The sequence below is a fragment of the Carassius auratus genome, chromosome 27 (assembly GCF_003368295.1).
Source record: "Carassius auratus strain Wakin chromosome 27, ASM336829v1, whole genome shotgun sequence".
Lineage (NCBI taxonomy): Eukaryota > Metazoa > Chordata > Actinopteri > Cypriniformes > Cyprinidae > Carassius > Carassius auratus.
The window spans coordinates 2,829,553-2,856,656 of record NC_039269.1 but is presented as its reverse complement, the minus strand read 5'-3'; the positions used below and the strand labels follow the sequence as shown (position 1 = coordinate 2,856,656).

General features: G+C 36.9%; 1 protein-coding gene across 5 annotated transcripts; it reads left to right on the top strand.

Moving 5' to 3' along the window:
• The first annotated feature begins 845 nt into the window (after nt 1–845).
• LOC113045088 (rho GTPase-activating protein 12-like) lies at nt 846–27,104 on the top strand. Of its 5 annotated transcripts, XM_026205241.1 has the most exons (19): nt 846–1,044; nt 6,886–7,589; nt 19,267–19,524; nt 19,897–20,028; nt 20,593–20,691; nt 20,935–21,057; nt 21,573–21,656; nt 22,760–22,825; nt 23,513–23,574; nt 23,690–23,771; nt 23,879–23,977; nt 24,196–24,294; nt 24,382–24,484; nt 24,709–24,825; nt 24,914–25,012; nt 25,734–25,811; nt 25,921–26,055; nt 26,138–26,243; nt 26,341–27,104. In XM_026205241.1, the coding sequence occupies exons 2-19, from the start codon at nt 6,960–6,962 to the stop codon at nt 26,513–26,515; spliced, it is 2,547 nt and encodes an 848-aa protein (XP_026061026.1). In that variant the 5' UTR covers nt 846–1,044; nt 6,886–6,959; the 3' UTR covers nt 26,516–27,104. The 5 variants fall into 5 exon arrangements, with proteins under 5 accessions (XP_026061026.1, XP_026061027.1, XP_026061030.1 ...); XM_026205242.1 differs by lacking the exon at nt 21,573–21,656 and having other exon boundaries at nt 847–1,044; XM_026205245.1 differs by lacking the exons at nt 19,897–20,028; nt 21,573–21,656 and having other exon boundaries at nt 848–1,044.

Below are 27,104 nucleotides of genomic sequence, written 5' to 3'. Positions count from 1 at the left end.
GCTGCCTTCAGAAATTGGCCAGATGAAGGTAATTCAGGATGCAGCCTGTATGTTAACTAAAGTTTAGCTAGGAAATCTAGGTTAGACCAGTGTGGGTTCTTTCACTGCATGATTCAGTTTACTAAAATGCATTTAGAATGATAACAAAATTCTAGATATGGGTCCAGAAATGTATATATTTATATCATTTCATATAGTTATCAGTATCACGCTAAGACTGACGTTTTTTCCACCAAAAAGCAGCATGATTACAAATGTGATGTTGATTTTATATAACAGTTCAGTAAATAAGAATTTCTTCAACAGAAAAATTAAAGCACAAAGAAACATAAGACAAAATTTCACTGCCAGACTGAGCAGGAGGAAAATAGATTAATATTTTATGACAGTAAAGGTAAGTGTGCTGGATGGAATAAAGTTCAAACAGGAGGAAATGTATGAGTAACCTTTGCTCTTGCAGATTATTTTGAGCAGACTGTGATACTACAGATTCTCTGCACTTCTTTTTTATAAAGTGTTAACTATTAATTACAAAATATATTATGGCATATGTAAAATTCACAATCACCAGTGTCAGGATGTTTGTGTTGTTTTATTTATTTATTTTTAGTCTCTATTCTATTTTTGTTCTTTGTATAGTAGCCTACATTGTGATATGTAGTTTTATTTAGCACTGGTAATCAAGATTTTTTTTTTTTATGTGTGTAAGAAGTAATTTCCCCTCAAGATCTGGAACGAGGAAGTGTCAGAACAGAACAGAATAGTTAGTTATATCTATTAAATTCTTCTAACATCTGAATACCTGCTGTCTTAATTTTTGTAGCCTCACGGTGGCGTCAGATTACCGTGACACGGTGAGTTCAGCCAGGCACCGGCCCGTAAGCGCGCTCGTGGGGAAAGTGGGCGCGAGCGTGCCGGAGGAGTTCGCTCGCGCCGCGGCTCAGGAAGGAACTTCGACGCTCAACTGCCCAGCAAGACCGATGAACGCCAAACTGGTCATTTTCTTAAGCCCTAGCCCACGAAACACCTGGAATATCTCGTCAGGTACGTTCATCTGTCGGTAACCCGTGGAAATAGAAACAATTATAGGTGTTTAATCGGGTTTACGGATTTTGTAAACGTGTTAGCTGGTTAGCAGGTAGGAATGAGAGCGAACCTGTTCCCTCAGGTCTAACGTTAACTAACTCACCTCTTCTCATTGGAGAAAACTATTTATACAATCTTTATCGCTGAATTTGTTGAGAAAATTACAATTGAAAGTTTAATTTGAAATGTTAACCTTACACAGGTGTGTTTTAAAGTGTGGTGCTCACCTGAGGGAAGGATTCCCACCTCAGATTAAAGATCTTTCCTTTAGCGTCCTGATGTTTTTATAATTTAACGTTACATTTTTTTTGTAACGTAAATTTATTTTTTTACAAATATTTTGGGGAACCTCTGTTTTGTTTTGTCAGTTGGAATATGTTTGACAGGGAAAGCTAATTTCGTGACATTTGACATTGATGTGTCATTGTTTGTGTGTATATGACATGATACAGATTTATGTCATACGTAAAACGGCAAGGAAATTTCACGTACATGGGGGAAACGATAATTGTCAACAGCATATTGTAAAGTGTTAGTTTATATCTTCTGCCAAGCAGTTTAACACTGAAGTTAAACGGCTTTACAGAGTTTAAATCCTGGATTAAAATCTATATAACAGCACTTTCAACAGTCATGTTGACAGGGAAGCAGTATGTGAGTGATTGTGTTGGAGATAATGATCTCTCTCTCTCTCTGTCTGTGTGTGTGTGTGTGTGTGTGTGTGTGTGTTTGGGTGGGTGGAGCTTTTGTCACATGCTTTGCTCTTACATTGTCTTTAAATTTTGTGCATTATTTATTTATTTGGTTAACTGGAATATTGGCTTTGTTTCTCATTGGCATTCTTGTCATTCTATAAAGGTTTTCCCATGACAAATAAAAATACCTTGTGAATGAAACTTGGTCGGTATTCTAGTCCAAAAACATAAAAGAAAGCTTTGATCTTTCTCCAGGTTTCCCAAGGTCATGGGAAACTTGGAAAAGTAATGTAGAAACAAAAGAATAGTTTTAAAATTGTCACATGCAGGGTTTATAATTTGCCTAATTATTTTGTTGGCTAGAAATTGTGTTTGAGAATTGTTGTTTCCTTTATATTCAAAGATATAGTAATCATGAATAATCATGAATTACTAAAATGTTTGGAAAAAGTCACAAAAATTAATTGGTCAAAAATGTAGGAACCATTTCTTTTCTTTTTCTTTCTTTATCTGTCTGCATCCCAAAATCCCATTCTCAGACACTTTACCGCAGGATTTATTCTTCCTGATGTCATCACTCATTGGATCAGGCTTGTGTAAGCCAGTGTTTAGTTGCTTAGGTCAGCTGTCTCTGGTTAAGCAGCATGCCAGCATGGGGTATCAGAGATTTCTTTTGATGCTGTGCTTTATTTAAGAGGACAGAAAGACCCCTGAACAATCAGTTGTGCAAAGAAAGTTCAGCCAATTTTGTTAAGAGTTTTATTATATTTTTTTATTATTATTATTATTATTATTATTTTTATGTAAACATAAAATCAGTTTTGGCTTTTGCAGTTGGTTATTGCCAAAGAGCATTTCCTTTAATATATTACATAAAATGTGCCATGTCCTGTTTAGTGTCTGAACAAATAAATTACAGTATGTTACCAAGCATTAACATTATTAAGAACACTGTTATTGCAATTGTCCCAGCATAGTCATGTAGAAAAATGAATGTAAATGTATTAACATAGTATCAGTAATGTGACAGACTCATTAGTGAGTGTTAGCAAAATCATTGCTGCACTATCCAGGGCATTGTGATTGAATATCTCAAGTGTGTGACAGAAATGTTACACCCCTTACCATACTGTGATGCCATGTCCCACCGCGACAAGACAAAAATAATAAAACCCATTAGAAACGAGCCATTTTTCATTTCCAGTGGGGACATAATTACGGATTATAATGACTTATACTGTCTTTTTATGCATTGTGTTGCATCGCGCTCCATAAACATAAAACCATGTCTCCATTTGTGATCGGAGAAACAAACAACAAGCGGCACTCTACACTGCTCCGAACTCGAGTTTGAATCATCAGTGGCAAATTCTTTAAATGTGAAAATATACTTACCTGCTGTGAGTCAGAAAAGCCGGCATTGTGGGCTACTCTCTCAGGATCAGGAAACAGTCCTCTTTAAAATGTGTTGCACACACATAAATATTTGGTTTGACCTGTTCTGGAACAGTGTTGTAAGCTTAACCACTGATTTCTAGTTATGTCCTCTTTTGGAAGACTAAACAAAGTATTTTTGCTTTCGCATGAAACACACAGCATCTCCATGACATGGCTGCAGTAGCAACAATACTTCAGAAAGAATAACATTTAAAGCTTCTTTCTTTGCCTATACATTGGGTGGTGTTATGCAAATCTTAACACACAGTCACATAGACATTTGGGGGCATTTAAACAGTAGAAGTGCCGTTAAATAATAAATTGTGATTTAACTAACGTTTCAGAGATTGATCAAAGAATGCCTTTATTTTGTTCGGACCTGTAGAACGCCTTTATTTTGTTCGGAGCTGTCACACATTGCGAGTATATCTACACAAATGGCCGTTATAATGAATGATGCTGTTATGTTGCACAACGAAGCTCTTACTGTATTCATGTCGATATTGTGTTTGCTGTTAGTTGTGGTGAAAGCATTTTGTGAGAGAAATGCATTGCAATGACGAGGTCACTGCATTTACGCGATAAACACAGACTCTTGTCTACTTGATGCTCATTACTGCAGCTTTTCATGCGAAAAATTATGCTATAATCAACCCTTCCACGATTTGTTAATCTCGACAGTTGTAATAGTAAAAAAAAAACATAGTAAAAGTTATTTTAGAGGGGTTCCACATGTAATACGCATTTTGAATGCAAAGATGTCAGCCAACCACAACAGTTGTTGTTTACTCTGATTCTCACAGCAGACACGCCCCTTCAAACAGAGCATTCAAGCTAGAGGAATAAAATCAGGTTATAAAAATGCCTTTTATTTCTAAATTTTAAATGTAAAAATTATACTAACAATATAAGTACACCTCAGGAAACATTAAAAAAACATTTAAAAAAGGAAATAAACCACCTCATGGGACCTTTAATGTTTTTATTATGGCTGTCAATCGATTAACATTTTTAATCTAATTAATCACATCTTTTTTTGTGATAAATTGCAATTAAACACACACTTAGCACAGAAATTAAGCACAGACCATTTATCTTGTTTTTAATATTTATTTTGTCATCATAATTTCTATATCCAGCAAAGTAAATCAAAAGATTGAAGAGTTATTCTCAAAAATCTGTATTGTCTGCAAGCTTTTTTTCAAGATAAATTTAGATGTCTTTCCAAAAAAGGACACTTAGTAACTCCAAAAGTATACCAAAGAACCAAATGATATAAGGACATATGAAATAAAAAAATCTGAATTTTATAGTTTGTGTACAGTGTAACAGCAAAGAGCATTGTTACATTTTGGAGAAGCCAAGTTACCAAAAAATACCCTGAACCAACCACCTGCTTAATTCATATATCTACTACGTTACACAGATCCTTTCCATATAATTAAACATGACAAATTAAAACATTATCATGAATGTGTGTGGAAACAATGTGAATGTACTCGCATCTTATCAGTAAAGCCAGTCCTGTGATAAGTAGTAAATCTCCATCACATGCTTTCAGATTGATCAGAATTCTCTACACAGAGCCGTAGTTCTCTGACAATTAGAATATCTTGTTCATAATCACATTTAGAATTCATTCATAATCACATTTAGAATTCCAAACAGTCAGTAAGCAACAGGTGCTTGGAAACGCTGTTTTGTGCTCATTTATTGACAAGTCGGCTGTGGTACGGCCAGCTGAAAGCGATGCTTCTCTGCCACTCACTACACAGAACAGACACAGAAAGAGACGACACTGTGCTGCTGGGAGAGTCAGACCTCACGCTCGTGGGGCAGCACTGGTGACATTTTCCAACGGAATCATAGCTAAAGTTTTTCCAAAAAAAGTAGTTAGGTTTGTCAGTATATATATATTCTATTGAAAAAAGCTGCTAAAAGTATCTGAAAGTCGCTAAATGTAGTGCTGAAGTTCCGCTTGTGTGTGTGAGGCATGGGAGCTGATGGCAGCAGGCGGTGGATATGTGTGGTGGATGAGTTCTTCTGTGTCATCACGTTCTACTAGTTATACAGCTTAAGTTTTGTGTCCTCACCACTGTGAAAAGAGACCCCTCTCAGACACTTTCTGAACATTATTTAAATGACACCTGTTGTGCTGTATTTAAAAAATTAATATAATAAGAAAAATAAACACTGGTATTCGTTTTAAAGCGGTGTGACACCTTAAACCTTGTGCAACTTCTTAATGTAGCAACAAGACCAAATCCTTAATTGCAACTAGGGCTGTGTGATTAATCAAAATTGAAATAAAATCGCGATTTGAGTGTGCGCGATTTCTAAATTGCTTCATAGCACAATTTTCCACAGCCCAGACCTCCTGCAGTATGTTATCTGAACCAATCAGGATGCAGTGTAACTAAGTGGAGCGCGAGAACAGAGCAGACTGGGCATATGCCTAACTCCAGGTTCACACACTCTGTCTGTGATGTGTAGCCTTTTTTTTCGAGCCCATGTAAATGGAACAGAACGTTCACACTGCACGCAGTAAAAAGATGAGAACAGGAAAGGTTATAAATAGAAATGTGCGAAAAGATTTAATATCTTGCGCATCAGCACAGAGAGAGTTGTGAGTGCACAGGAAGGACATAGCTTGAGCGAGAGAAGACACATTTTAAGGCAGCGTGTATCTGAGCCTTATACAGTCAATGATCTGAGCATGCGCATCTGGTTTTTTTTAACCGAGAAAAGGGAATCTGTGTGCGTCAGCATCTATCCGCTCGTGCATTATTTTAATGTGCTTTCGCATTACAATAATGTGCTCTCGTTGCTGCTTCTGAACCGCGTACACATAACTTACTGTATACACACAGTAGACGGAGTACATGTGAACCTTGGGCAATAAATATATTGGGCAAAACATATAACACCTGAGGCACCACTACAGTGAGCTCTATGACCAATGCATTACAAAAAAAAAAGTAAATTTTTTTTTTTTTTTTTTTATTATAACCTTTTGCCATATGTCTAGATTTTGTTTGACATCTTTACTTAGTCATTATTTTGACTTAAGTCTGTTCTAGAGACATATTACAACTTTTTGATAAAGCTCTCACTGGTTTTCTTTTGGAAATATGTTTCAAATTTATACTGAATGCATTTACGACTGTAAAGCATGTCTGTGTCTCGAAATCACAAAATTGACTGGTAAATAACACTGGTACATGTTAGGTAAACTGCCAGCCTCATTTAGTAGTTCTGGCAGTTACCATCTACGCTCTTCCAAGTGTTTGGTTTTTATTGTTTTCCGAGTTTGTACTGAACTGGGGAAAACCTATTTGTATTATTCACCCTGGGCATTGAATAATTTGCTGAAAGATCTAAATTGATGAATTTAAAGGCATCATCAGGAGATTGGTAATGGAGGCTTGTGATTGTTTTTATTGAGAGGATATTATGTTTAAATATTGTTTCAATGTGTATTTGTTGCATTTTAAAATGTTGTCTTACTGTATGGCTGCTCCCTTGGCCAGCTCTCTCTTGTAAAAAATATTTTAATCTCAATGAGACTTAATGGTTAAATAAAGGTATAAAAAAAAAATAAATAAACACAGTCATCAGTCATTGATATTTCTGATAAAATGCCCCCTTGTCTTTCTTTCTTGTTTAGCTGATTCCATATCAACCCAACACACATTACCATGCTCCACTCCTCCTGCCATTGACCTTTGACCTCTGACAGCAATGGCGGACCGCCCAGTAGCTCCAGGTCAGACGTACATAGAGGTGGAGTATGACTATGATTACAAATCCAAAGACCGTTTGATCACCATTAAACAGGGGGAACGTTACCTGCTTTTGAAGAAGACCAACGAAGACTGGTGGCAGGTGCGCAAGGATGAGGCCACTAAACCCTTCTATGTCCCAGCGCAGTATGTGCGGGAGGTGCGACGTGCTCTCATGCCCCCTCCCAAACCCCTCAATGCAGCAGGACGAGGGGGGACTGGACCCATTCGACCATCTGGCCTGGAGATTCAGCGGCCAGATGACAACAAGAAGAGCCCGTGTCCCTCGCCCTCTGGCATTGCTTTACTGCCGCCCAGGGATGACAGAGGCAGCCCCGGCAGCCCGACAGCGCTCATGCCCCCCACACAAATGAACTCTTCACCTGGCTCACTTCCTCGTTCAAGAGCCGAGTCCCCAAGTCACAAAGGAGATGAAGAGAAAGATAAAGAGTTAGAGAAGAGCAGTAGAGGACTGGAAAAAGATGAAATTCATGAAGAGTTTGCCAGAGAGGGAGGCGGCTTGGATAAGAACCGAAATGATTCAGAATCCGGGGATGATCTCAGCAGTGGTTCAACAGATAACCTACAGGTGAGAATCACTTATATACCCACTCATTAAAGGTGATGTTATTCAGATTCTGTGCTATTAGTGTCAACTAGCAAAATTTCAAACATAAAGCTTGTTTGCAAACACTTTTTACACTCATCACCCTATAACACAATATCTTACTATTTTATCTGGTGCTTGACAGTAAAGAGGTAACGTGCAGCAAAACTTGACTTTAACTTAGCTGATGAAAAGAAGCTCCACAAGTATATGTAGTGTCTCAATTAAATGCTGAATACTTGATCAAATTCCTCGTAAAAATACTGTCAATGATTACCTTTTTTTAACCCATTTTCTATCTGTGAATTTTGGCGAGTCTTAAAATTTAGCTTGCATTTCTGCAACCCAGTCTGGAAATATTTTCCAATGTATTACATTATCAATGTGTAGCCGGTGTGACAACACCATCTGGATCAGCCTGTTACAGTAGGTGTGCCTCAGACTCTTGCTATTGGTTGGTCTAAAAGTGACTGATGGATCTTAGCAGGCTGCTCTAAATGTTTTTGTGGTGCCTGGGAGGCTCAGTGTTTACACTTTTTGGGAGATAAACTCATGTATGGCACACTTATGGTGGTCAATGAGCAATAAACTAGGTGTAGAGAATGTATTTTGACCTAAAAAAAATATGAAACATTTAGATGAGTTTAATTGGCAAATTTTCTGGTATTTGAAATGAGATTTAAGAAAAGCTGACAGACAATCTGTTTGATACACACAAACACGTAGACATGTTCATTCTTTAAACACAGTCCTGTGTGTAAACTAGTGCTGAACGATATATCGCTATCGTATCTATATCTAGATATGAACTTTCAAGATATTAATATCGAAAAAAGCAACGATATAGACGATATAGATTTCCCCTCTCCGCGCTCGCCCTGCATACAACTCTGGTAGTCACAACAAACAGTTTTACGAGTGCCCTTGAATGCACCGCTAAAGCCAGCGCGCACACACGAGAGGGGGGTCGGCATTTCCATGGTGACGCGTCATTGCTTGTCACGTGACACACCGCAGCAGCAACAGCGCTGAATGAATGATGATCTGCTTTTATGTCATTTTTCCTTTTTTATTCAGAATATTCACAAATATGTTAGTTATGGCATGAAATATCTGATATTCCGATTGTCAAATACATGCAAGTGGAAGTATATTGTTGTTTAAACACCTTTATAACGATCGCGTTAGTTGAGCTGTATGCGCGATGGGCGCCGCCGTGTTAGTTTGTGCCGCAGACGCAGTTCAGAGAATCGGATCTGTTGGATTTACAAGCTCTATGTTTACAACACGTGAATTCATCCACTTCTCCCGAAATACTTAAAAGTAAGTGGCTGGTGAACTGGGAATAGAATATGTAAACACTGAAGTTACTTACACAATGTGTATCTGATATGAATAAAACGTGTCGAATTATAATGGAAAGGATTATCATTACCTCTTCCATAGACATCAGTGTGTATTTTACAATCTCTAAATGTATTGTTTTTTTAGTACTTATGTGAATTTATATGTTTGAAACCTAAAATAAACAGTAAGTGGTTGAAAACACTGAAAAGTTGTGATATATGAGAGCTCTGAGCGCGCCTGTCTCAGGCCAAATTCAACATTTGAATTTAGCAGTTGATCATGTGATGCACTTGATCGTACGCTCCAGGGACCAGCCTAGACTGATTACCTGTGTGATCGTACGTGCGAAAGGCTTAAAAACAATAAATTTTCTGACACAGCGGACAACCCCCCACCACCCCCTGTTCCAACGTCTATGCACACTGTACAGAGACAGTGGATAAATTAGAAAGAAAGAAAATGAGTGCGGGAGATAATGCGGCCGGTGGCAGTGCAGAATCTGACTTGGTGCCAAAACATAAATCATCTTCCATAATTTGGAAGTATTTTGGATTCAGAAAAAACGATATAAACCAGAGTGACGTGTTGTGCAGGTCGTGCTTAGCAAAAGAACACGTAGTCATATCGTATTGTATATCGAGATATCTGGCATGAAATTCGAGATATGAAATTTTGTCCATATCGTTCAGCCCTAGTATAAACTGTATTGGACTCTTTCATCCTCTATCTCTCTTTCTCTCTCTCACAGTCACATTCCCTTCTTTCCCTAAAGCTCTTATTTTTGTCATCTCCTCCCACTGTTTTTCTGTCTCATGCTTCTGCTGTGTCATCACAGCATTTCTGTTAAACAGCAAAATATTTGCTGATGTGTCATAATGGCATGTGTAGGGTGGCGTGAATGCTTTGTTTTTAATATTCACTCACACAGATACACTAGCACTGAAAAAAAATTACAAACGATGCATTTAACTGATAAAAACTGACAGTATAGACCTTTTAAATAAATGCTGTTAAACTTTATATTTGTCAGATAATCCTAAAACACATATATCAAACTTTTCACAAAAATATTAAGCAGCAATTGATAAGACATTATTCTTGAGCAGCAAATAAGCATATTATAATGATTTCTGAAGGATCATGTGATGTTGGAGCCGATTAATGGCTATTAAAAATTCAGTTTTGCATCACAGCAATAAATGTTCCTTTTAAAATATATTCAAATAGAAAACAGTTGTTTTAAATAATAATAATACTTCCCAATATGACTTTTTTTTTTTACTGTAATTTTCATTCATTTAATGCAACCTCCATAATAAGAGATGCATTTGATAAACATTAAAATATTACCAGTCCCAAACCTTTAAATGGTAGTATATATTTGCTGCATATGTAACTTATTTTGGCTTGTTTAGGATTTGTCCCCCTCTGTTGTTTTAATTGTATAGCAAAATCTCTCTACAAATTTCACATTTTCCGTCACACTGTAAATACTGTCTAAATGCCAACCTGTTCCCATCCCCTGACGATGGCCTGCCTGTAAACATCAGAAATCCTCAAATCAAAATAAGGGTCTTGCCATCATGGCATTTCAGTAGTCTTCAGTATGCCATAGATAAAGACTCTTTAAAACCGAGCTAGGCGTGTTCTGTTTGTGTAAGTGTGTCTGTTAATGTGTGCGACCAAAGGTCACCTGCAGGAACATGGAGGACATACCCATATATCTCACTCTCCTGAGAGAAAGAGATGAAAACTCTGTCTGTAGTTCCTTCTGTGTGTGTAAACAGAAGGATTGTCTTTGATCATATGAAGTTTTGCTTAATCTCTCTGAGAACAGAGGGAGAGCGGGACAGAGTTTGGGTCGGGATGTTCAGCATGACGTGATGGTGTTGGATGGGAGGGGGTGAGGAGAGTGATGCTCTGTGTTTGTGTGCGTGTGTATTAGCGCTCTGCACTGGCTCTAGCATCCTGCATCCAGCTCAGTTCAATGTCGCTTGCTGCTGCATCTCCCGTTATAGGATATTCTGCACTAAGCAGCACTGCAGAGACACCATGTACCCAGAGGAAACGGTAAGAGAGACACTCATACATGTGTTTACACCACGCTTGGCAGTGCACGAATACTTACACAAACACAATTTCTGCATTTATCACAGCTATACTTAAAAATAGTTTTCTCTCTCTCTCTTTGTTCTCATTTCTTTCTTTCCTGTCTTACACATATATTTAAAGGTTTACACAGCCAATCATGACAATTCTGTTATTGTTTACTCACCCTCATGTGTTTCAGAACCTCTATGACTTTATATCTTATTTGGAAGATATTTTTGTCTATAAAGTGAAAGTCAATGGAGTCCAGTGTGAAAGTATTATATTTCCTCAAAGTCTTTTCTTTTACAATCACATTCTTTTCTTTTGTCTTGCACAAAAGAACGTCAGAATTGTCATTTTTGGGTAAACTATTCCTCTAATTATTGGCACAAACAGTAGACAACTTATTGTTTATGATGGATTCTGTTCTCTCTAGCCTTGTAAATGCAGTTGAGCTTGCATGTCCAACACAAATGTTTACACAGGTCGCTGTATAAACATTCACACGAACAGCAGCTTTCACAGAAATAAGCAAAGCCAGAACATGATGTGCTTGTATTATTGTCTTGCGCTACCGTTACATGCTGATGTGACCAGGATGTGCATGTGGGTGATGTGCATTGCTGTATTACATAAGCTTTGCTACATAACAGTTCAGTGGACAGCTGGCCTGAGAAACGCACAGACACTGCATCAAGAACACACACAATTTAAGAAAGCATGCACTTGGCATATACACACATCTCCACACAAGCAAGCTAAAACACACAGTATTACCAAGCTTTGGCTTTAGTGTGTGTTTTTGTCTTTGCTTTTTACACAACTGTAATGATGTGATTGTAAAAAACAGTATGACTTCTGATTCCTCTGATCAGGATGCAGATGAAACGCATAAGCTGTTTTAATCTGTTTGCTCTGTCGACTGAATGTCAGTGTTCAACTGCTCCATGGGCCTATTGGCCTGAAGCTTATATAATACTATAATGCTAATACTGTACGGTAGCTACTGTTAATACACTTCACTGTAAACATGGATCATTATCATTGCTGCAACAGCTTTATTTATCATTTTTGTGCAGGTTGTGAAAGTTTGTTTTTGTGTAATTGTCCACTGACAAAAGTAAACAAATAGACAGCATTCTAATGCAAATTCCATTTCTGCTTTTATAAGGCTGCTGTGAGATCAAGGTTTAACTTGCCTTAAAGGGTTAGTTCACCCAAAAAGGAAATTAATGTCATTAATGACTCACCTTCATGTTCGTCAGACCTCCATTCATCTTTGGAACACAGTTCCACATATTTTAAGATATTTTAGATTTAGTCTGAGAGCTCTCAATCCCTCCATTGAAACTGTGTGCACGGTATACTGTCCGTGTCCAGAAAGGTAAGAAAAACATCATCAAAGTAGTCAATGTGACATCATAGGGTGAGTTAGAATATTTTGAAACATGCAAAATACATTTTGGTCCAAAAATAACAAAAAACGACGCCTTTATTCAGCATTGTCTTCTCTTCTGTGTCTGTTGTGAGAGCGTTCACTGTAGTTTAGTGATATCCGGTTTGCGAATGAATCACTCAATGTAAATGGATCTTCTTGAACTAGTTCACCAAATCGAATTGTATCATTTGAAACGGTTTGCATCTCCAATAAGCATTAATCCACAAATGACTTAAGCTGTTAACTTTTTTTTTAATGTGGCTGACATTCCCTCTGAGTTAAAACAAACCAATATCCCGGAGTAATTCATTTATTCAAACAGTACACTGACTGAACTTCTGTGAAGAGAGAACTGAAGATGAACACAGAGCTGAGCCAGATAACGAATGAAAGATTTGAAAGAAGAAAGAATAAATCGTAGTTTTTGCTATTTTTGGACCAAAATGTATTTTCGATGCTTCAAAAAATTCTAACGGAGCTATTAGAAGCTTTGTGTATCCCTGCACGGGGTTGATTTTGTGTAATGAAATCTTGTTACACAGATGAGTGGAGTCAGCACTCGATTTGCATGCTGAGTTTCTGATAACTGGTGTTGTATCATCTTTAAAATGGGATTTTTGCAGTCTCAGCCACAGATTTGATCTCAGCTGATGCATATTGCAGACAAAAATGGCGAGAGAGTTATCAAAGTCGCAAGCTTCAGTTTGATTGGCTGGCTCCAAGCAATTTCAGAGTCAGGGTGCACAGTATTTTATCAGTTTTACCTTATATATAATTTTAAAAGAGGTCTCTTAGGATATCAAGTCTACATTTGTTTGATCAAAATACAGTAAAACAGTAAGATTGTGAATTATATCTTTACATTTTAAAATAACTAAAAAAAGTATTTTATTCCTATGATGCAAAGCCGAATTTACATTCAGCATAATTACTGTGTTCTAAAGTGTCACATAATCCTTCAGAAATCATTCTAATATGTTGATTTTTGGTGCTTTTCAATGATAAAACAAATAATATTTAATATTTTATATTATATAATTAAAATGTTATAGAATATTAATAATGATCTTTACTGTTATTTAAAAAAATCTATTTAATGCATATTTTCTGACTAAAACTATTTATTTCTTAAGAAAAAAATAATACTGACCCATTTGAATGATAGACCAGAGACTGTATATAACAGAGAAAAAAATACTGGTACAACAATTTACAAGAGAAATTTAATTGTATTTAATTAGATATAAGCTGTACTTGCATGGCTGAAAATAGATGCACAAATTTCTAAGATGGCCACTGAGTCAATTGACTTGCCCTTTAAGATACCTAATAAGTATTTAATTTTGAATGAAAACAAAATTTGACCACTTCCACTTGTTTTTTGTTTGTTTACTTGAGTGTTGTCAAGGCAGCCATTCACCTGCTCCAACATTTCATGAGCAAGCACTTTATATGCTGGTATATTGTTGTTATATTGACCAGAATAAGACTTGAGTTTGTCTATATCCGTTTTCCACTACTTGTTTTTGTGTCAACAGGGTGTGTTTTATGACGTCATCAAGTATATTAGAACGTCTTGCCCAAGGTTTTTTTCACATGGTGCAGCCTAAGCTATATTTTCAGTATATTCTCTCTGACTTTAACCTGACTTCAAAGCTTGCTGCTCCCAAGGGGACAGTACATGTGATCATATTCAGTACAAACTTGCATACTCAAGTACTGTTTAGGTTCAAAAGACATTTTTTCATTTTTAGAGTGCTAGTTAGCTTCAAGACGAGGTTCACTATAAGGAGGACTCCATGGCATAATATGTAGTGGTTGACCGATATATCGCCAAGGTTAATATATCTGCCGATATTTGGCAATTTGCTAATATCGCCATCGGCCGATAAGCTTTTCTGCTTTGTTTTTGAGGCACCTGAGCAAACACAGTGCTCACATTCCTCCCTCTTGTTCACCCCGTCGTCGTTTACAGTTCTGTCTAATACAGATAGAAGCCTGTCTAATAATCAGATTGAACGGTTAAACAAAGGAATTAATGTATACAAAAAAGTATTATAACGATTGCTTTTATAAGTAGTTGGCAAACATTATAATACTTTCTTGTTTGCCATCAGCATTAAGCAAATACGCATTTATATCATTTAAACAAATCTTTGTCAAATGAACATTTATTATCACAAACCTTGCAAATTTCGTCTAATAAAGCTGTGAGATCTTGTGAAGTGTTCCATTTTATCCAGCATGAGCGCGTGTTCTCTGTGTGATGGTCGGTTTGTATTAATTGAATGCTTTAAAATTTAAACTCATGATTTCAAATTTTGCTGTGCTTTATGCATTTGTCCGCTGTCATATTAATGTTATTTTCTCTGTGTGCTGTATGTAAAATGTGTTACCTTGGCTTTATTTGGAAAAATATGATTCTCAATGCACACAAACTTTCCAGAATACTAAGTGCCCTGTTGGTTACAGTGTTTACTTCCTATTTATTTATATTTTTATTAAATATTTTGTTCACTTATTTGTTAACAATACCTTTATCTTAAGGTATAGGTATGTTTATTTTTCTTTTTTTAATCCATTGTCAAATTATTTCAGATTTCTTAAATATTAATATATATATATATATATTTTTTACAAATTATATCGGTTTATATCTGCTGTCAACATCCCTCCTTTCCAAGATATCGGCATCGGCTATCTAAAAACCAATATCAGTGGACAACTAACAATCTGTCCCATCATTCTTGGCACAGAGGACACTCACAAATGTAGGATTACTCCTCATAAGGCGAGGAGCTTTCTAGTGCTGGTCAGTAGTGACTGACTGGTTGTGTGTGTCTGTGTGGTCACAGAGGGTTTATTTATAGAGAGCAAAAGCATAAGAAATCTTTGCATTTGTTACCCACAAAAGACCCTTATGTGACAAAATAAGAAGAGCTACTCGAGACACTATTAGATTAACAGATTATGTCTCCTCCTGCTGATGCATGCTGGGAGGCTTTGGTTTGCATTTTGAGGCTGGATTGGCTATAGATATTTCAGTATGATTTAGACTTTGGTTTACAGTATTTTGAGGGTGTTATTCAAATGATTTTCTTCCGTCTTTACTCTCATTCTTTTTCTTCTTTTGAATATCTTTAATTCCCTCATTCTATTGTGTTTTGGGTGCATGCCTATTAGAGAGCGGCACAGAAACACACACGTCTGTGTCTTTAGGGCATGTTTGCACAGAGTGTTCTGCTGATTTGAGGTGTGGAGTCTCCTCATGTCAGAGACGGAGTGTGAAGTTGAAATAGTGGAAGAATGAGTCTTACATTTCAAAATGCTCTGATTGTTATATAATTCTTATCTTTTATTTGTTTATTTCTAACAGTTTAAGTACATATTTAGCATTATTGTTTTTTTCCTAATTTAATTTCCCTCTTGTTTCTTCAGCTTAGCCATAAATGCTATGCATATATGTGTAATGATAGTAAGAGTTAGAATAGGGTTAGAAAAGCTAAGAGAGGGAGTTATAGAGGTCATAAAAAGAGAAATAGAGGGAGTTTTTCTTTATATAGAGGTAGAGAAAGAAGTGGGGGCTACGAGAGGTAGTAAGAGGTAACGAGGGAGAAACGGAGTTAGCTTTGCTCTCCTGCTTTGAAAAGGATTCTGTTCTGACATGCTGCAACTTCACTTACGCTTCCTCATTCCAGCAGTCTTCTACTCGCTCACATACACATAATCCAGTGCTGTATCCTATTATTCTTTTGGCTCCAATAATAATACATAAAATAATGACTTGAAGCTTCTAAATGTAAGAAATGCTGTTATACCAGAGTTTGCAGTATGGATTTAGTGTGTAAATACTACAAAGATAATCCATGTAGTTTCTTTGCTGTTGCATATAAAATCAAACCTGCAGGTCAATTTTTTTGTGAGGAGTCATGTTATATTTTATCTGAAGGCCTAGGTCTCAGCTCTTAATCTTGAGGATTCACATACACATGCAGCACTGCGCCACCTGTTGGCTATTTCTACACATCTCTCATCAAGCTGGTTTCTTGATGCTTTCCCTTTGAAGATCTAATTTTGTTTTGAATTATCAGGTCAGGCATCGTTCTCCTAAAAATGGACCATTTAAGGACAAATTTGGCATTACTTAATTTGCTCAACTATGAATCCTCTCTAGTGAATGGGTTCTATCAGAAAGATAGGTTAAACAGCTGATAAATACATCACAATGATCCACATGACTCCAGTTCATCAATTAACATCTTATGAAGTCAGAAGCTTGATCTGGTTATATTTCTCTCCTGATTCAGATAAGAAGACTTTTTCACTGGAAAAAGCAATATTATGGATACAAGACTATCAATTAATGTTTGGATGAACTATTTCTTTAAAGTTTAAACTAAAAATGTGGTTCTCTCTTGATGTGCTATTCTTTGTGTATGTTTGTGATCATATGTTTGTGTTTATATATTACTCGTTTGTTTGGGTTTCTATTGTTGTCTTTGTTATATATATTTTTGTCTCCTGATTGTTATGCAGTGTATGTAAAATGCTTTATTGATGAGTTTCCATTGTGGAAACTAGTTGGATGATTTTTGTTTTCTTTGCCCCAGGCTGTACCATCACACACTTATTTGGACACAAAACACTTTCAGTGGTTTTGTTTTAAATACATTTTTTTTTTTTTAAATGTTTTCTCTTTCTCCAAGCCATTACATAATCCCACCCACAGCGTATGTGAGACAGTGTAATTGGTTGGGTCATGTTTTAGTAAGAGATTAGCTACTGGCAGTATTACTATTAGTTGTCAGTGGTGTGACATTGTTAGCATTCACTATTACGTGAATGTTTTTCATTAGTTATGGAAATGTTGCTTCTTATATTAGCTGTTAACCTGTGATTATCTTTTAATGAAAGTTTAGTGCACACTGGTATTAATTAAAGAGCCAAAGATAATTGAAACATTGATTTTGTGGCGTCGTCTTGCCAACACTTCATTACTGCTATGAGCCTGTTGTCCTCAGCAGCCTGAAAAATTAGTGCTCATGATTGTTAACTATAATTAGCTATGAAGCCTCTTTCTCTCTGACACAGACTGCCATTACTTTAATTTTCAGTACAGTTGTTGATGAAATCTTGTATATGAAGTCATTACGATATCATTGTGATCACATGATTATTTATTTGGGTATAGGTTTGTTTTTTCCTCTCTCATTGACCTTAAACATTTGAGTTTGATCACACCAAACCATTAGCTTGTGTTTTTGTGCTTTAGCCCATATCTGTAATCTGATGACATTATCCTCTGTGGCTTAAACTGTTAAGTGCCATCCAGATTCACCATGCACATATTTATGTGAGCTCAATACCCTGTTTCAGATGATGCAGTGATGCATGCTGGGATTCTTTGGCTTTGGAAGCTAGGACTGGACTGGTTCATTTCACTTATATTATTATTTATAAAAAACAAACAAACAAAAAAAACCTTCGGCTTTGCAAATATATCAAGAGAGCTTTCTCTCTGACACACACTTAGTTTAATGTGCTTAGTCATAATTAAATTACCCATGGGGCTGTTGTGTAACAGGTTTGATTGAATGACAAGCCGTAGAGTACACTGTTTGGACATTTCGTTTACTTCCTCCATTTCTCTTTAGCTCTCTCTGTTTCAGTATTTGGTAGGACTAGAGATTTCTAATTTTATTCAGTGCTTTTCCCTGTACTTTGTGCTTTATTGTGCAGTTTTCCTCATTAACCAGATTATTTAGTTTTTATGCCTTTAATCTAATCTTGTTGAGAGGCCTGGTGGTAAAGTAAGTGTGCGTTCAGTTGTGTGTTGCCAGGATCTGGAATGTGGTTGTTCAGGTTCTTCTATAAATAAGTTTCAGGTATGAAGGACAGTCTCACTTTCTCTCTAATCTATCCCATGTTTCCCTCTTTGACTGTGACGCTATCTATCATTCTAGTCTTATAATGTCCCTCATGAAGAAAATACTATTCTTATCAGCTCCTGTGAGGAGTAGGGATGCATCAAAAGTTGAGATGACATAAAACCACTTTTTCGGTCTTTACTCAAATGAGAAAATATGTCAAAAATCTGGAAAAACAGAAACTTTAACAGGTTGGATAACAGGAATTTTGACATGGAGAAAAATCAGTGTGCATGTGATGATGTATCATATAATACATTTTAGGGTATAATTGTATTTCAAAGTCAGTGTGGTTTGTTTTCTGTACAGTTTTTGTATTGTTTCTATACAATAACATGTTTAAGCTTGTATTTTCATATGAAGTCACAATAATTGAGCCTGTAAGTAGCAGAATAAGTTGATTTTAAAAAAAAAAAAAAAAAAAAATGAAATTTGAAATTTAAATTGTATTTATTAACAGAGGTAGGCTATATGATGTCACACTTGTCCGTGTGTGAAGACATTGTGCAGCGCAATTCCGTGAATGAATGTTCAGAAGTGAAAACTTTAACAGATTTCCCGTTTAGGGAGTAGGGAGCAATGAACACTGTGTAGGCACCATGACAGTTGGAACACAATTCATTCACTGAGCTCACTTTTAATGAGTTGATTATCTAAATCAGTGGTGTTAACAAAAAGAGAAATACAAAATATGCAGAGCTGGGGGGTGCGAGGACTGGAATTGAGGACCACTGCATTAAATAATAGTTAATTAAGTTTATTTAAACACAAGCTTATTACAATTTGAGTTTACTTTGATTATTTGTGCTATATCAACCATTTCTAACAGCGATTGTCTCTCTCTCTCGTAATGCAGATTTTAGGTTCAGGGCAGGGCAGGCCTGACTCTCCTGTCTACACAAACCTACAGGACCTGAAGATCTCTCAGTCCTCCACTCCTCCACTGCCGTCCTCCTCTCCACTCCACACCAATGGCGACTGGGAGACTCACAAAGACCAGAATGGCAGACACTTCTACTACAACCGCAGCACACAGGAAAAGACCTGGAAACCCCCACGGGCACGGGACAGCCTCACCAGGAAAGAGGAGAAACGAGACATGACTGACACTGAGGTACACACACAAACCCCTCAGATTACACTCAACACAATAGACAGTGATACATGCATGCACAAACACACACGCATGTATTAGCTTTTTTCTTGGTAAATGCATGATTGGATATCTAAACCCCATCATGGTCTTGGTAAATGCATGATGGGATAGCTAAACTCAGACTATCTCAACCTAAGCTGTATATTTTTACGCATGCAAAGGATTCTGGGTAATTGATTTTCTCTATCTGGTGGGTGAAGGGTTGATTGACTGACTGGTGATTTATTTCTCATCTCTCTTTTCCTTGTCTGCCTCTCTGAATTAGCGCTTTTACTTTTTCTCTATATTTCTTTCTACTCGTCTTGCTTTTGTGTGATTGGCCGGGTGAAGGTTCTGTCATCGGAGGAAAACTGTCTGAGCAGCCAATCAGACAGCCAGTACGGTTCGCCCCCTAGAGGCTGGTCTGAGGAAATGGATGAGCATGGACACACTCTCTATGTGTCTGACTATACTAATGAGAAGGTACAAAGAAAAACTCAGTGTGTTTTCATGGTTGACATTTTGTTTTCTTCATCTTACTAAGCTCACAAATGGAGAAACGACTAACTTTTCAATAAACAATTTGCTTTTTTTTAACCCCTCGTCATGTCTATTAAGTTTTTATGCATTCGTTTTAAAAACTTCCTTTCTGTTGCATTCTGTAAAGGCACCTTTTTACTGATTGTCTCCGACAAACAGTTTCCAACAGATTGGAAGTCCCATGGAGAGTAGCTGTGTTGAATGTGAATGTGAAATTTTCTAATTTAACTTCATTATATGAAATATTTGAGCTACAACAAGTATTTTAATCAAAACTATACGCGCATGGAGAGAATTACAAATATTTTTGCACTAATACGTTAATCGTCAATATATATTCATACATTCATTTTACTTTGTCAATATGAGGTGAAATGCGGCAATTGTAATTGACTGTTGGAGACAGTGGAAAGGTGCCTTTAGATATGCCTTTGTGAAGGAAAAGGAATCAAATCCAAGTGAAACCAGAACCTGCCTTACAAGGCTTTGTTTTGTATATGTATATAGTGGTTGAAACACAAAGACGAGCGAGGCCGGCTGTATTACTACAGTGCAGATGGCTCCAGATCTGAGTGGGAGCTTCCTAAAATCGGTCTTAAATCACAGGTGAGACAACAGATTCAGGTGCTTACCAGCATTAAAATATTTAGTCAGGAAATCCCAGAAATCTCGTTCAATTTGGTTTATTAAAACCTACTAATCCTAGTGTCAGTGCCCTGTGGAGTGCTTAATTGAAAGTGTGTGTCTGTGTGTGCATGTACACGTTTTGAGAGTATTTCAGTTTGTTTCCCTGAAATTACTCATTTCCAGTCCTAATAATCTTGCATTTTCTTGTTCCACCTATTTTAGTCTAACCACACCGCTCTGCTACCAGGAGATGCGCACAAAACTCGTAGTCTTGACCGAAGAATGCCCGATTCCATTCCTATCAGGACGAGACACAGCGTATATTTGCACGAGTCCAATGACAAGGTACACATGCATATGCATACAAATAGGCATCATAATATTGCACACGAGGCAATGACAACATGCGTAATGGAACTGCTCAAATTAAATACAAATGGCAAGTTTAATGAAACCAATAATCAAAGCGTTTTAATTAGTGGTTAGACTCTTATTTTTCAATTTATTATGAATATGTTTCACCCAGTGCTTAAGCTTATGGCTGAAACGGCTGATATTTTAGTTCATCTAACTGCTATTTCTATTTCTTCTTCAAGTTTTACTACAAGCTTCTAACGTCTGCTTGTAATATCTGTATATATTTTTATTATTTATTTAATAATTTAAATACATTAAAAGTTTGACTATGATTTAAATAATTCATAAGTGTCATAATGAAACTGCTTAGGGGTGATTATTTACAAGCACTGTCAAATGCTGGTCTGGTTAAAATGAACACTGTACCTTTCTTTAAATTAATGTAAATTGCTCCCATCCTGATTTGGGATATGATGTTTACATGTGCTTATGTTTGACTGAAGTTAAAACAGAAATCCGTCAAGGACCGGCGAACTTTACCCCCGCACCGCAAAAGCACCCTCCGCTCCCCCCCTTATAGGCCACAAGTCAGTGTTGCCTCACCTCTATATCCCAGCAACCAATCACATCGTCTGAGATGATTGCATGCACCCTCTCACCCACTGCAACTCATTTCACTATATACAGTGATTTCTTCACGAATACTGTACAATATGTGTTTGAACTTCATGAGAAATTGCACATGAATATATGTCACCCTGGACTACAAAACCAGCCATAAGGAACACGGGTATATTTGTAGCAACAGCCAAAAATACATTGTATGGGCCAAAATTATCATTTTTTTCTTTTATGCCAAAAATCAGTAGCATATTAAGTAAAGATCGTGTTCCATAAAGATATTTTGGTTGCACTTTATTTTACCGTACGTGTACTAACATGTACTTATAGTGCACTTACAGTGTATTTATCTAAGAAAGTTCTGGTTACACAAGGTAACTACATGGGGTAGGGTTAGGTTTAGGGGTAGGTTCAGGGTTAGTACCTAGTTATTACATAGTTATTGTAATTACTATAATAAGTACATAGTATGTACATGAGGAACAGGACTGTAAAATAAAGTGCTACCGATATTTTGTAATTGTGGCATCCATAATTGTAATCACGATTAGAAATTCCATTGATTGTGCAGCCATATTTTGTTGTCCAGGGACACATATTATTCTTAAAGGAATTGTTCACGATTAAATTTCATCTGTCAATCATGTACACACGCTGATGTTGTTCACAACCTTTTGTCTTCGGTGGATGGTTTTGAGCGGAATATATTTGAGCTGATGACAGCTGTATATGTATATTTTTGAATGAACTCTTTAATGATTTGAGAATTGTTTACACCTGTGTGATTAATCACATTCTTTGATTAAATGATCAGTAAGTCCTGTCTAGTTTTAGAATGGGTGATTTTTACTTTAAGACTTCCGGCAAAGAATAGACTATCCTGACTTCCACTGAAATGGAGGTATATATTGTATATAATGTTGTCTGGATTACATCTTAGCCGTTATTGATCCGATTTAATAGGTACAGTGATTGATGACTATTGATAACTGTGGATTACTTTTCCTGATTATTACAGGTGTTGATAAAATTGTACATGAGTCATTTGGTTTGTTGTTTTCCTGTATAGGACACCAAAACTGGCTCACCTGACTCAGACTCCTCCTGTCCCTCCTCTCCTAAACCCCCTCACTCTGTTAGTATCAGCATCATCCCTCTCTTCTCCTTGCCCTGCCCTTTTTACACTCCTCTCTTACTGCTGAGCTGTTATGTGTGCTTGCTTGTGGTGTGGGTTTTAGAATAAATCAATAGTCCACGAGGACTCTAAGCATTAAGGGTTTAAGGGTGTTGGATAGGCTCAATGTGAAGTGGAGTGCTTTAGCGGTTATGGATGGTTAAATCACTGGACGACCTCTAATGGATCAATGCATTTAGAATGCCACACCAATATGACAAAACTTTTTTTTGTTTTAAAAGTGATTACATTAGCAAAGTAAAAAAGAAAGTCAGTTTTGTGCAATGATACAGAATTAAATGGATGTGTGATCACGGGTGTCTGCAGATTTGCATGTGGTTTGAATGCAACTCATCCAATCAGATTTTAAAACGATCCATTTTATAAGGTTGATTTACTGGTTGCGTCTGTTGTGTTGCTTCTTTACTGAATACTGAAGAACGGAATGCAATATGGCATACTGCAAACAGGCCTAAAGCATCACTATGCTTATGTGTGGTAATTTCTCTCTTATGGTGGTTCAGCCTCTGTTGCGACTAGACAAAGTTAGGTTTCTTCTGACTGTTCTGAACTTGATTCTGTGGCCACTTTTATTGTAGTTTGTTCATTTAAGTTTGTCTTCTGTCTCTCTTCTCACATCTGTTCTAGCCATCAGAGAAATGTGGCACTTTAAACATGACTAAAATCACTGAACATGGAAAGAAGGTCAGGTAAGTAAAAGCAAGCAGGGAGGGAATGATCCCATTCATTTGACAGAGCAAACAAATGTTTAACTGTGCTGTGCTGATATTTTTTTTGTTTGTTTGCCTTTTGTCATGCCCACAGGAAGAACTGGACCTCCTATTGGACAGTTTTGCAGGGTTCTTCTCTACTATTTAATAAGGGCCAAGGAGGCGGGACTGGTTGGGTGAGCGACAGTTCAGTGCTGAGAGAAAATCATCAGTAGCTTATGTGATATGCTCAGTTTTATATGTCTGGTGTGTATGTTTTATGTGTTCATTCTTTTCTCAACAGTTTGGAAGAGACCAGAAGCTGGAGTTCAGTGTGGAACTCAAAGGAGGATCAGTGGACTGGGCAACTAAAGACAAATCCAGCAAGAAAAATGTTCTAGAGGTAAAAAGCTGGTTGGAAAGTGGTTCACCTAATTCTCTCACGGTTTGATTTGGTTGAAAGAGATATGAACGTTGAACTGTTATTAAGGTCATGCAGTGGATTATCCTGTCCTTTTTGCACAGAGCTTGGCCGATGCTGTGGTGAACAGCTTGATGTCTAAACCTGATTAATTGTGTGACAAATATTGTTGTTTAATTTTGTTGTTTTCATGTGTCTAGTTGAAGACTCGACAAGGCATGGAGCTCCTCTTGCAGTCTGATCATGAGAGCCTCATGAATGAGTGGCACAAGGCTTTGACTGAAGCCATACACACATATGTAAGATCACTCTTCTATACGGCTTCACTTGCATTACCTCGGCCTTGTAATTATTCAGATTTCTTGTGTGTGCATTTTGTGTTGCAGGCTTGGGAGTCTGATGAGGCCATTGAGGAAGACATGCTGGAATCTCCTGACACTGAGAAACATGACAAAGAAAAAGAGCAAAGAAACTCCAAGAAGAGCAGAGGTGTGCATGTGTCTGTGTGAATGATTCTGTTGAACTGTTTCAGAACTTAGGCAGCTTTTTAGTGTATTGCTAAGCTAACAACACAGTTCTCTAATAAGAATAAAAATGCATGAGTCAATCAGCAGTGGGTGATTTATTTATAATAAAGCCCACTCACATCATTCAGCCAAGTGCACCTGGAGTAGTGTTGTTTAAATAGACTTCTCTTTCCATAATGCTTTTAGATATTAAGAAATCAGTAAGCATGGATAATGCAGAACAGAAGAAGAAGACAAAGCTGATGAAGCTCCTCACAGGCAGACCCACTTTACAGGCCGTCAAAGACAAGGGTTACATTAAAGGTACATGTACATATACACACAAAACGGAGTGAACAGAGTTATTGGACAAATTCAAAGACTGTTTTATTGTTTGTTTCTCTCTGTGTAGATCAGGTGTTTGGCTCCAGTTTGAGCAGTCTTTGTCAGAGAGAAAGTACCACCGTCCCTCTCTTTGTCTCGATGTGCATTGAGCAGGTGGAGAAGAACGGTACACTTCTCTTCATCCCATGTGCAGCTGAATATTGTCTACATCTAAATCTTAAATTTGCTTTTACCCCAGCTTTGAATGTTTATTCTTACTAAAACTTGAATTACAATTTTTTTTTTTTAACCCTCATCACTGGCTAAGTTTACATGCACATCAAATTCCATGTAAACATCTTAATATCAAATCTTGAATATTTCTTACCTTCAAAAATGCCAGAAAACGTATCCACAAAATGGAAAAGATTGTGCAGTCAATAATAATAATAATGCACATTATTTTCCATTTTTAAAAAATGGTTTGTCATAGTTACCTAAAACTATAACAATTTAAATGGTCACTACTTAAAATGAAATAAACATTAACTGAAATAAAATATAAACAAATTATTAAACTTGTTTCATTTCTGCAGTTACCAAGCCAACTTTACTCAGTTTAACTTGAAGTAAAATAACTAAAACTAAATAAACATAAAAAATACAAATTTAACAAATAAAAATGACTTAAACTTTAAAATGAAAGTGAAAACAGTAAATATAGAAATATTTGAAATATAAAAAACTATAATGAATCAATTTAAGTAAAATGACTGCTTAATATCACAGTATTGATGTGCAAATAAACTGGATGAGTTGATACTCACTGCTGTGAACTGCATGCTAACATGCTTTCCAAAGGTTTGTAATGCTTGTCATTGTTTTTGTCTCTTTCTCACCTCTTCTAGGGTTAGGAGTGGATGGTTTGTACAGAGTCAGTGGAAATTTGGCCATTATACAAAAACTGAGATTTGCTGTTAATCATGGTACATCATGCTACCTTTTACACCCATACTGATTTATACTTAACCGATTACTCATATGTATGATAAAAAGAGATGATTATTTTCATCACTTTGATCTACATAAATACAGATGAAAAAGTGGATTTAGAGGACAGTAAATGGGAGGACATTCACGTGACCACTGGAGCCCTGAAGATGTTTTTCCGTGAGCTGCCAGAACCTCTATTCCCCTACGCTTTCTTCAACAACTTCATCTCCGCTATCAGTGAGTGGAGATCAGTATTTAACAATGGTGTTTAGAGGGAGATGCTCACACTCATCTAACACTGTCGTGTGTTTCTTTGTAGAAATGATGGATTATAGGCAGAAAGTTCAAGCATTTAAAGATCTGATGAAGCAACTGCCACGACCAAACCACGACACCATACAGGCGCTCTTCAAGCACTTGAAGAAGTGAGTATAAAAGGAGAGAACAATGTACTGTAGAAGGCACATAAACATAAATGGAAATGATTAGTTTGCACACAACACTCTCTCTCTCTCTCTGTAGAGTAATCCAACATGTCGACGAAAACAGGATGACCACGCAGAGTGTAGCTATCGTGTTCGGCCCAACGCTTCTACGCCCAGAGGTAGAGACGGCAAATATGGCCGTGCACATGGTCTATCAGAATCAGATCGTTGAGCTTATTCTTATGGAATATGAGACTATATTCGGCAGGTAGGTCAACCCTTTGACCAAACCCAACGGGACACAGTTACTACTGAAGACCGACAGCCCATTGGCTGCCAGACTGAACACTGAACATAATGTTTGGTACATTTACGTGAGAGGAATATCTGTATTAGGAAAAAACAGCATTCTGGGTTCAACATCAACAGTCAAATCCTTCCTCATATCTTTATTGGACTAAATTATAGTCTTTTTTTTCTTGGCTGGCTGTTGTATTATTTTTATATACCAAAATTCATTGGACCATGTCACTTTTGGACCATCTTTGGATTCATTTGGAGCAACAAGGGCTTGAAATATGAATGTTTTCTGTCTGACTGAAAACAGTGTTGCATATTGGAGAAATCTGATGCTTCATTTTAGATTTCCGTTCATTACTCAGTACTACATTTTGCATCACGTCTTTCAATGGTAATACTGTAATGGTTTGGAACAACATCAACTGATTGACTGAGATGTAAGACATGGATTTTATTCTATCCTAACAATTCATTTTCATGGGAATGGATTGTACCCTTGAGATGACCGCTGCTGCGAAACACTGGAGTTTTTATGTAGACTCTCAAGATTTGGATACACAA

Bases quoted from the DNA above. Each gene is read 5' to 3' on its own strand.
- LOC113045088 (XM_026205241.1), top strand. From the start codon at position 6,960: ATGGCGGACCGCCCAGTAGCTCCAGGTCAGACGTACATAGAGGTGGAG. The intron at 24,485-24,708 runs GTGTGCATGTGT...TAATGCTTTTAG, and splicing joins AAACTCCAAGAAGAGCAGAG to ATATTAAGAAATCAGTAAGC. The intron at 26,244-26,340 runs GTGAGTATAAAA...CTCTCTCTGTAG, and splicing joins CTCTTCAAGCACTTGAAGAA to AGTAATCCAACATGTCGACG.